At 31.4% G+C, this 12,538-nt stretch overlaps 1 protein-coding gene across 1 annotated transcript in view; it reads left to right on the top strand.

The window, feature by feature from the left end:
- LOC128984944 (uncharacterized) overlaps positions 1-10,004 on the top strand; it is a 90,745-nt gene extending 80,741 nt beyond the window's left edge. Inside the window, exons 3-5 of the mRNA XM_054404313.1 lie at positions 5,304-5,444; positions 6,004-6,061; positions 6,922-10,004. Of these exons, the coding sequence (XP_054260288.1) occupies positions 5,304-5,444; positions 6,004-6,061; positions 6,922-7,031 (309 nt within the window). The 3' untranslated portion in view covers positions 7,032-10,004. The remainder of the gene's footprint in view (positions 1-5,303; positions 5,445-6,003; positions 6,062-6,921) is intronic.
- The last annotated feature ends 2,534 nt before the right edge of the window (positions 10,005-12,538 follow it).

Raw genomic sequence — 12,538 nt, 5'->3', positions numbered from 1 at the left:
TAAGTAAAGGACATACTGTATAGTTGGTCCATATTGATGGGAAGTTTACTTCAATATAAAAAGAAAATGGTAAAACACATGTTTATTTGAATGCAAAACCCCTATTTTCAAACGTTCAAAAACTAAATTGCCATCGTTCGCGTTTTTTTTTTTTTTCATATAAAGAGAGGGAATCCGTGCGCAAAATTGTGCATCTTTCGATTGTAATCTGACTATGGTTTATAATTTAATGGGAAAGATCAGCTGTCAACCAAACTGTCACATCATAAAACCAGACAACTCGCTGTCATCGTATATTTACGTGTATTTTTGAATGGACGTGTTTGTGTTGACGTTTAAGATTGGTTGAATTTATGGTTTGGGCTACGATTTTTATTGTAAACGCATACGTAAACCCCCATTGGAACGACGGTAACAATAAAATACTTATATTATTTTAATTTATTTTTACCTAACCGTAACGAAAGGTTGAATCTGAACATAATTGATAACGAGTATAATATAATATCCAATATTTGGACGCTTCATGTTAACTTCTCGTCCTATTATAAAAGTTGAAACCTAATTTTGTTGAGGGCGGATGATGACAATTTACTACGAGATGTGATACAAACTGAGCAGCGTCTGAGCACGCATGTTAAAAATGTTGACCAATTATTGAATTATGTACGTTTAAACACGTATATTATTAGTAAAACAACCTTTCCTTCCCCGTTTATTCAATGGTTGTAACCCTTCAAACTTAATACAGGGTGTTTTTAAAAGAATGCCGGGATTTCAAACGGTCGTTGCTCAGGGACTATTAAAGATAATTAAACGATTTAAACGTCAAATTGAAGGGAAAAGAATACAGTTTTTTCCTAATTCTTTCATACAATGCGGAATGATTTAATAACATTCAGATTTTCATCAATCTTATATGAGCGTAAAACTGGCAAAGTCTGTACGCTTAGGGCGATCGGCATGTTTATCTGATGTCTTAACTGAATCTTTTTCGGCACAAAGACTCTATCTTTTACAGATAACAACATAAAATTACCAATTTAGGGTTTTTAAACTGAAGACTTCGTCGGGCAATCGAGTTTATTTTAGCTTCAATTTGACGTATAAAACGTTTAGTTACCTTGAATAGTATCCAAGCAATTACCATTTAAAATCCCGGCATTCTTTTAAAAACACCATTTAGTTAGCTGTAAAAGAAATCAGATATGTCCATGGTAACTTCATCAGCTGTAATGGTAATCAGCTGTTATGTGCAAATCATATGTCGATTGTTGATTAGAGATGTTGGTTATGTGCGCTGTTGTAACGCTCCATACCTAAAAGACCTTATTAAAAGATACATATTTTACAATAAAGAAAGGAAAATTCTACAACTTGTTTAGCTTGAATATATTAGATTGAAATCCAATTATAACTATCCATAATTAAGTATGGACACTTACGTATTAAAATATAACTCCAATATCCGTAAATTTAAAAGATGGCTGTGTGCTTGAATGCAAAAATTGGAAAAATGTTTAGTCTATTCGTACACTTTAAACTCAGATTTCAAAATCCTCTTTTTAGTTTGGTTTATGATTAATGATGTAGCTGTAGATTTAAAATAAGAAAGAATACAATTTGAATGGATAAATGTCCGAAACAAACATTTATTTAGCTTTTATTGCAGTAATTAAATATTTTAAAATATTGTTCAGCATTTATGATCACCTACATTTTGCACAAAAAAGGAACTTAAAAATTGAACTGATGACACATATCTGAATGGCTAAATTATGGTATACCGGCACCTCAACATTATGTATTATTATTATTTCCGGAAGATAAATGTGTTAAAATAAATTACGGCAGGGCCTGTGTCGTTTGTCATTGACGAGTCAGAACTTTCCCCATTTCACGATAACGCTTCTTGTGACAAATGACTCAATTTATCGTAAAATGTTCCTCATCTGTGCTCATATAATGTACGACAAACGACAATTTCCTTTGCTGTGATTTGAAATATAAGATACACCTAGATCAAATATATTTCTGTATGTTCTCGGTAACGTTTTCTTTGCGATTCAAGTAGGTAAAAGATCATTTGACACGAAAATACCAGTTGGTAAAAAGGCTCAATTTGTTTGCCAAAAATAATATTAAATTTACAAAAAACTATTTTTTATGTAGGCCTAATAGTGAAAATAAAACATGTAATGGGACAAGGCAACCTACTTTATGTTGAAAATATACGGAACTCATAGGTTTTTTCAGTGAAAATCATAGAATTTTATAAGGTCCTTGATTAGTTTGAACAATTCATTTTACAATTTATTTTTTGACAAAACCTTTTCACTATAAGGCTGTTAGTTTTCTTTGGGCCCCACAAAACCTACTATCTGCATTATGTTGCTTAAGACTGTAACATCTTTTAAGAAAGTTACAAAAGTTAAACTCTTTACTTCACTAAGCTATCCCAAGTTGTTTTCTAAAGCCAAAGCTTTGTTACTTCTAATCACTATCAGATAAAGTAAAGAGCTTTTTCACTTCCACTCTAATAATTGATTATACTACCCTTATATTTGCACGAAAGTGTTTAATCCTTTATAAGTCCATAATCATATGATGTACGTTTTCAGTTGTTTTGTAGTTTTTTCCATACATTAAAAATAAAATTCATAATTAAAATAAGATGAAAGTGCCTCAAAAACAGTTTACATTTACATAGTCCTTATCAAATTTTGTTTACCCTTACAGTTAACTGTCTATGATATACTATGTAAACTCCAATCAACAATTATTTCTAAATACTCTTAAATTATAATAACACACTTTCTTACTTGTGTTTTATCCACACTCTTATTTAGCCTATATAACTTTTGTTAAAAAGTTATTTTTTTTATAAATGTGTGACAAATAAATTATGTTATATCTCATTGACAAACATCATAAAGTTTCCCATTTCACGATAACAAGTTGAATTTATTACAAAATGTTCTTTATCTGTTTACATGAAAGACAAAATACTTTAGGCCTAACTCTAAAAACAATAATACACCTTAAAATTACAGTAATAAATATATGTTGTTACATTTCATTCCTAAAGTTGTTTCCAAAAACGTATGAAGATAATTTTTCATATTACAAGGATATAAGGATAACGATTTTGTACGGGTGAAAAATATTTATTGATATAAAATAATTTTAAGTAGCTTAAACCAAACAATTATTTAAGTAGTCATTGTAAAACATGTTTTTCACTATAATGAATCACTTTAAAGATATAAAATTAGTTTTAACAACATTTTAAGTATAATCACAACATATTAAATCATATTAAGATCCTACTCCTAAGTCAAGAATGCTATAAAGTGGGCAACAACTTTTTATCAACCTAATGTACACGATTTACACTGTGAAATGTCGTAGACTGTGGTGGATGCTTAAAAAAAATTAAGTTTGAAAAATTATAAAAATAATTTTAACTCTGGTAAATAATTAGAAAAGTCAACGAATTTTATATATATAAGTGTGAGAAAGCTACTAAGAGAATTCTTCCAGAGTCAACCACTCCTCAACTTATCTAATGGAGGAGGTTACTGTAATGGTGGCTGGTGACAAATGATTAATGTTGATTGGCCATCGCCCAAGTTCCCTCTTAATATTTTTCCCTTAGCCTTCTTATAAACTATAATCTTTTGGGCGCTGGTTTTAGGTTATTTTAAGTCAGTAGTTTTTTATGGTTCGAAACTAGGCCCAGCTTTCCCTGACCATCAATTATGAAAAATATATACAAGCTACAAAGTTACATCAGGTATAGTTAAAAATATTTAACTGGAATTAAAACATTAAAACATTTATTAACACATTTATATTCCAAAATACATATAAATGTCATAAATGTCTAAATACACCTTAGAAGCCTTTATAATAGTGTAAAGGGAGAATATTCCATCTCCCTCCTCTTTGGTATCTTTTTCCCATCGGAATCCTAATAAAGTGTTTGAGAAATAGCAACACCAGCATTGGTGGTTGGTGGTTGGTGGTTGGTGCAGTTGCCACAACAGAAGATAGTTGAAAGATATTGACTTGGATGTAAACTGTACACACATTCACCTGTAAATTACTCCAAGTGTTTACATTACAGTTGTCGACGTGCGTAGAACGGGTACACAGCTAGTATTTATTTTAAACTTTCTCTTGAGAAAAAATCATTTTAGCATCAACTTTGTAAGTTTTTGAAAGCTCTATGAGCTCAAAAAAAAAGTAAAATTGTAACGCAAAAGGTGAGGCTCTAAAGGAAATTATTTTATTATTTACTATTATCAGGTACACTAGATTATGAGCTATAAAATGGCACATAACTAGTGAAAATTGGCGGCTGGAAAAGAGATGGAACAGGGAATACCCTAATTTTATTAAGGATATATAAGATATGGTGCTGTACATTTATTACCACAAAACAATGCATTTATTTAAAAACCCAAAAATAAAATAAAGAAGTTAACCAAACAGTTTTAACTATTTTCTTACCAATAAATTGTTACAGTATTGGAGCCAATCACACCAACATGCAAATGTCATTGAATTACCATTTACATTTAAACTGGACATAAAATGGAATACCTTTGCTCTGTTCCATTAAATGGACAATACAATCTTACTTGGGAATTCCAGTAATTGAATGGTTCATTCCCTTTGATCTCAATTCAAGTTATTCAATCAAACAATCCAAAGTTTCCAATACAATTAAAATAGTTTAATCAGAAACTATTGATTTACATATACTGTACATCCTGGTTACAAACGTTACTAGACATAATAACTAAATTGTGTGTTTTAAAACACTTTATGAGGGCCGTTTGGTTACTTAAAATATGTTTGAGGTAGCTATGTAATATTTCTCAAATCAGATATTTCAATTCCGTAATGCTCTCTTCTAATTCGTCCCAAAATTAACGTCCGTGTTTTAGAGCGGGGTAGCGAGCTGATCTATGGTGTATGATTCGAAGCTGGACCTAGATATTCTTGATCATTTGGATTTCAATAAATGATCCTGACTGATGATACAGCTGGTCTTAGTCAGTAAAAAACTAAACAAGGCATCACACTCCATTCTACACTCATCCTTCGCTCATATTTACGTTAAAATACGCACGTAGCATCCCCAACTCATAATGGTAAGCTATTGGTAGAGTGTGAGGCTTTGGTCCAAATCTTGCGAATAGCCTTTAGCTATATTATATGGTTGTGATCCTCCAGGCTTAGCCAGAAGTCCTAGCATCTGAATATAGGGGATAAAAAGAAACTATGTGTTTCAGATGCATTCACCTGTCTTCACGTCGGACTCTGGAGTCTACCACAGTCACAACCACAGTGATAGACAGGAGGTGATGGACGTGGCGTCACAGTTCGTGGACGATCTGCTACGTCAGGCCCAACAAGAGGTTCAGAACAGAAAGGTACGGCTATGTGTTACAGCAAATGTTACCAAATTACTTACCTTTTTATTTGTTAAGTATTTTTTGTACGATGTCAAAAATGTGGCAAGTGTGGCTTCGATTCTCCTTAAAGTTTCTATATCAAGAGCTTTGATTTTTCAACAATAGGTGGATGATTAAAGTTAATTAATGTATAAGTTACTGTACATGTAACCACTTCAAAAACCTAAATCAATTGATTAAAGAATAATTTGTGTCTTGGTTAGCAACAGCGATAGCTCTCAATTGTACAAATTAACATCTTCAGAATTTCCCAAACGTTTGACACAAAGAAGGAACCAGGAACCGTGGGTATCTGCATACGTTCATAAAAATAGGTCCTGTCAAAGTCTATACATTGTATCTCGATGTCTGGTCTGAGTTAGTTCAACAAGCCAAAGACCCTTCCAGAAAAATTTTTCAACAAAATACCAAGACTCTAAAGAACTTTATGAAATGAATCACGTTTCTTTGGTCCATTGCCTGTTGCGTTAAACACCTCAATAAATGATTTTATTTTATTTATTTGTTTACGTTACAGATGGCACAAGGTGCGCCACAGCCCGCATCTGTTGAGCTTGAAGATGAGGACGACATTAGTAAGTGAAAAATAATCATTTTTAGGTTATGAATTTATCGCACTAGTCTATATATTAATAGGCAAGCTTGTTTCTTTAAAACCTTTTTTCTCAGCTCGTGTGCATCGCAGGGAAAATCTACGCATACTGTTGGAAAGATATTTTCCTGTAGATGTACAGAATCCCTTTATAAATTAAAGTATGCTCAAAAATAAGCACAAAACTTCACATAAAATTTAAAAAAGTAACATGGGCCTTATGGGTTGCCATGCTGGTAACGAAATAACAACGAAATATAAACAGAAAATCGCAACAAATGGAAGAAATTACAATCACATGTTTTATTTACAGTGTGGGGAGGAAATAGAGAACTCTGTACATTACAAATTTTTGGGTCGAGTTTTCGAACAATGTATAAGATAAGTTTGTTTATCTCTCTGATATTTTATCCAATGGTGAAGCTGGTGTAGCTATAAACTTGATGGGTCATGTACATTTAATGCTTTAAACTAAAATAATTAATGCTCTAATTTAATGCAGTTTTTATGTAAATTTATTGCTTTATTTAATGTTTTTTTTTTCAGTTTACTTAATGTTTGTTAATTTATTTAACAAGCTATTTATTATCATATAAACTGCATTGGAAACATTAAACGTTTTTAATTTTCCAATACAGTTTTTAAGCTGCGTGCAGATTTCATGTGTGTATCGTTAACACTTTCGACACATGAAATCAGCATGCTCGCACTGTAATCACCAACATCCAGACTGTAGTGAAATTTTCAACACTTCCTTTGCAGCTGTGTGTGTGTTTTCTTTTCTTTATAACTATACAAAAGTTTTTTTTTCTATTTATACTAAATGTATTATCTATTTTTCAGCCACAATATCAGGCTTGTTGAAAAGAGGGAACCGGTGGCACTCGAGGGCTCGGCAGGGAGCGAGAGGATTGGTCACAAGACTTATGACGACCCTACGGCTGTGTAAATAAACAGAGCTTGTAGCAGCGAGCATAACACGGTGATCAATGAGCATGCACCGAGCATCAGTGAGCAACTAAACTGAGACGCAGTGCTGCAAACTGTACATAGAAACAGAACAGGAGCATTAGGTCAATAACAGTGGCGGTATCAGTGTTTGCGTGTAAAATGAGTGTGCAGATAGAAGTATTACTTTTCCTACCAAAACCTTCAACGTTTGATAGCTTTTGAAAATGTAAAAATGTATGTATTTATAAGTAAGTACCTATGAGAATATTTTTGACGTTGTCCACAACACAAGAGGTTAATATAAGTTGATGCATGAAAAGTTGTATAGGTGGGAAATAACAAAGTATAATGATTATTTGTGTAGAATATGTATAATAAATTTGACATACTGTATAGCTTATAAGCGCCTCAATCCGGGTTTGAAATGTTTTATACTGTGTAATGAGATATTAATATTGTATTTTTTGTTTATTGAAAAGTAAAACAACTTTTTTGAAAATAAACAAAAAATCACCAAATTTATATTGGACAATGTAGGCCTACTATTACGTCAACAGCAATTATTTTCAAAATCTTTCGCTTTACGAAGTTAAATCTATGTACAGATAATTTAAACATAGACATTGATATCAAATTAAATCATATTTACAAACTGGCCATTTAATTGGGGATTTGTACCATAGGTACATTGGCCTAGATTAGGTTGCTGTATTGAGAAAGGGTTAAGACTCTCATTAAGAAACATTGTTCACAAATTAGTTACAGGAATTTGGTATTGAATGCCTACCTAATTTTAGCACTTCAGGCATTAATTTTCAATATGTGCCATTATGATACACACATTATCACGGCACAATGTGAAACATCTCAGAAAGAAATTGAGGGTTGTTTCTAGTAATTTTCCGAATGTATTGTGAATGTAGGCTTATGTAATAGTTTCGATTTTGTGAAACAAAGTTGCAATATGTAAGGATCTTCATAAATCCAGGATAAAAGTGTAGGAATGGAAAATATCAAATTTAATATATACCTACTGGTTTTTCAATTACTTATTTTTGGGCCAACAGTGTTACTAAATTCCACACTGAAACCTTTTAAAAGTCGGAAACAAAACTATTTTAATAAACTTCATCACATAATTTGAATATTTAAACAAATCTAAAAACTGAACAACTAAGTTTTAGAAACAAAGTTGTAATCTAAAGTAGATATCTCACTTAATTATGTTTACTATACAATTTACCATGTGAAGGTATCAGAGTGTCGTATTCATAATAATAACTGCCACTTAGAATAGTGATCATCAGTGTCTTAACAATGTTAAACTCTCATCAGACCTAGTAGATCGGTAAAAGTGATTATTTGGCCCCTTTTCAGGTTAGGGTAGATAAAATGTATAGACCATACATAAAATTAAATCGATTAAAAAAATTAAAAGCCCACATTTACAAGTGGCAATTAAAATTAATTTCAATTGAAAATTTGACAAAAAATCCTAAAAGGTCCGAAAAACTTAGAAAGGGATCCCTCGGCCTGGCTTATGGATCCCTTCATTTCCCCATACGGAATTTGTCCTTCCCCACAGAACGTTAAGCCGCTGATGATGTTAAGTGATGGTGTAAAAGTATAGCCTATATTGTGGACCATTATAGTGACTATGAACAGTGGAAGTTTTGTAATGTTACCAATAGATGTCTTATGGTGTTTCCCAGTCTATGTTACCTAACGTCGTTGCTACGATAGATTTTTAGTACAAACTTTGATATGCTGCATAACTTTATGACATAATTTCTTAAGAAATGTTTTAGTATAGCCTCAAAATTAATCTGAGATTGATGTATTCTTGTATATTTTACCTGCATTGTAATGAAATATTTGTTTCTAAATTTAAGGCTGCTAGATTTAATTTAATTTTAAATATTTTAACGTGACGAATAGTTGGTGACGAATTCTAATATAACCTCGTCAGATGTACTGAAAAATCTAGGCTTGACCTGAATCAAGCTTCATTGTAAATATGTTTCCATTAATTAATTTTTACACGGCACTTTAGAGCTTTCATGCATTACAAAAGTGTACATTTTAAAGTTAAAATTACGTAATTTTAACAGGCTTTTTAAAATCAATTTTACATTTCTCCGTTATTTAATTTTATTACACTACTTAAGGTCGATACATTATACATTATTACAAGAGTAAAAGGTACCAACTGTTCGATTTATAAATTGCATTTATATACTATTTTACCTTCAATCGGTGTGCCACTCCAACTATAGTTTACTGTGATCGGTTGTCTTTAAATACAGTTATATTTTACCAATCAAAATGTCCATTTGTTTCATCAGTGTACAAATATTTGATGGTTAAATGTTATTGTAAAATACATTAATGAATTTTATGAAACAAAAATCTCAAATGCAATAAATATCAAGCAATGCAATCTCAATGTTTATTTTCTAGTGAATGTTTCTTTGCTGTAAAGACAACTGGGAAGCAAGTTGGTGGACAATACTTAATCTTAATACATATCTAACTACTAATCTGGAAAATCTATTTTTCTAATAGATTCCTTATAAGCTATTGTTACAAAACCAAAAACGTTATTTTAATGTCACATTTTGTAAACTTTGGGTGATTGACGATTGTATATTTTAAAGAAATGTGTATACTATTAAAATTATCGCCCAGCTTAATATGGGGATGAGGAGTGTTAGAATAAAATGTCAACTCTGCTATCCAAAGACTATTTTTGTTTCGGCCTGTAAACTATTTTTTCTCAATCATTTTTTTCCATTATAATTTTTTGTGCACTTCTAAAAAATAAATTGTGCTCCTTAACATTTAAACGTTATATTCCTATCATGTTTGAATTAATTTTAATTCCATGTACTGTATTCATACTCCTTACAAAAATTAAGTTGAATGGATTTTTAGTCAGTTTTGGGTGCAAATGAATTTGATTTATTGTAATTTTATCAATGTATCAGAATTGTTTTGTATGTCAAATAATTAGTTGTTTGTTATTTTACTTCGTAACAAAATATATTCTAAACAAGAATAATCATGATTTACTTATTTTTATGATCCTTACTATTCTGATAAACTTGCATTTGATTGAATGCTAACTAAAATCGTTAATTGGATTCTGGAAATCATGTAGCCTACGTTTTTTACTGAGAAATTAAACAGTATCTCAGGCCTATTTATTGTGGAAAAACTACTGAGGTTCTTTGACATTTTAATAATTGTTGACTGAACAGAATATGTTTTTTCGTTGTTAAAAACATAATTACTAAACGAGTATATTATTTCATCCATCATTTTATCTTACCCCTGCATTGGCCCTATATTTTTACTTGAACTAACTGCGTTCTTCTTTGAATTACTATATTATGTAGCGTACTTGTCGAACATTTCGAGCTGTTAATATTGAAGTGTCACCATCAGATCAGCATTTATTTACCCAGTTTTCTGTGAATAAAACTGCCAAGGTAAGAAAATTAATCATTGGCTTACCAAAAGCAATTATCCTTGTTCAAACACTCCAACTTCCCTAAAGTGACAACCTTCCAACATAGCGTGGAAAATTGTAATTTTCGATACACTACGATAAAATGACCTGTTTTTGTTACAATGTGTAACACCTGCGTAGTTAAAAATTCCATCACACACAAATGAACTATTGTTTTGTTTTATAAAATTTTACATTTGTTATGCAAGTAAAACTATATAGGTTTTTAATGTTAGTAATTGTTTACGTTTTCTTCAGAATCTATACTTTAGGCCTCTGAATAACTAATCGAATAATAGATACATTCTAATTAATAAACCAGCCACTTTTAGACTGAAAACATAGTGTAATGAAATTACATTGGAATTTAACAACATGGTAATGTACTGGTAATGTTGATTGGATGATAACCTAAGCAAAATTAACAAGGAAAGATGATATTTTCAGTGGGAGTTGAAATAGCAAAAGGGTTAACAAAGCTCAGCCAATGACGACTCATGTTACAATGCCAGAGACAAGTTAATTAGGATATAACATTGTTGTTAAGTCTGGTAGTCAAACACTCTGATTAAGTGTTTTTGTAACAATAGACTCTCATCTTAGTTATAATCATGATACCATAAAATAACGATCAAACTGGAGAAACTATTTTGAAAATGGCAAACTATTTTGAAAATACCCCGCCGCAGCAAACCTGCAGACTAAGCGAATTTACATTTTCCTGGCTGGAATTATACTAAAAATCTTATAATTTTATTTGGTGTGTTAATTTGTAAGTGGTCTAAGTTGTAAGTGCCCAGAAATATTGAAATTTTGTGATCAATGCCACAAAACTACTATATACATTTTTTAATAAAAACGTTAAAAATCCGTTCATGAAAAATGCACAGAAAGAATACCCCCGCCGCAGCAAACCTGCAGACTAAGCGAATTTCCATTTGACTGATTGGATTTACACTGAAATGTCTACTTAAAAATATAACATTTATTCTTGATTTAAATAGAATTAGTTTAACAAGTACTTAGGTTTGCTGCATCAAGGAGGGTAAAACTTTTTTTTGTTTGTAAAATGTGAATAGGTAGTGAGAAATAAAAACATTTTCCAAATTTGATCAAAATATGTTCACAAACAAGCAAACTACAACAGTTTACTTATTCCCCATAAGAATAACATGGGAATTTTAAATTTACAATTTTTTGGAATTTTCTCCGTAACTATTAGGCACATAATAACGCTTCAATATACTAAATTATTTGTTTTTTTAAGCTCTACAAAATGGTTTGGAAAGAAATTGCTAAATTTTATGTTTTTTGGGTCAAAAATAGGAAAAACCTATTTTTACCCCATAAAACCCCCCGTAAACCCCCGTTCCCATGGTCCGATCATGCTGGATCGCGAACTCGTTCGAATAAACGTACGTTTACACATTTGTATTAAATTTCATCCAAATCGGATCATTTTTGCTCGAGTTATCGTGCTGACGGACACATATACAGGGTGAATTTTAAATGAGTTTCCCCCCTACTTTTTTCTACATTTCTTAAGATATCAACTTTGGACCACGTCAGATCATTGTAGTGTAGTAATTACTTCATTTTGACAGGGTAAACATTTTTGGCCGCCATCTTGGATCCGCCATTTTGGATACAAATTTTTTTTTCAAATGTAAAGGTAGAGTTGTGACCCATTGTTTTAAACAAGAATTTTACGCTGATTACAATGCCGCAATTAGTTTTTGAAAATCTTGATCCGTTCTAAAGTTATGAGGACGTTTTATAACTTTATTTTTAGCCCATTTTAACAATGTGCATTTACAAACTAAGACCATAATCTCAAAATAGTGCTAGATAAAGATAAGTATACACAACCATTCATTGTCGACCTATTATCACTTGGTTATGACGGATGTATTTTTTTCGGCCGCCATCTTGAATCTGTCATTTGAAATGTGATAAATTTATTTAAATATGAAGGTGGTGTTGTGACCCATCATTTTG

Source organism: Macrosteles quadrilineatus, unplaced genomic scaffold (assembly GCF_028750875.1).
Source record: "Macrosteles quadrilineatus isolate MER2022 unplaced genomic scaffold, UCM_ALF_1.0 Scaffold_2__2_contigs__length_208266976, whole genome shotgun sequence".
Classification (NCBI taxonomy): Eukaryota; Metazoa; Arthropoda; class Insecta; order Hemiptera; family Cicadellidae; genus Macrosteles; species Macrosteles quadrilineatus.
Note: the sequence above shows the minus strand (reverse complement) of the source record. Positions and strands in the feature narration are given on the sequence as shown.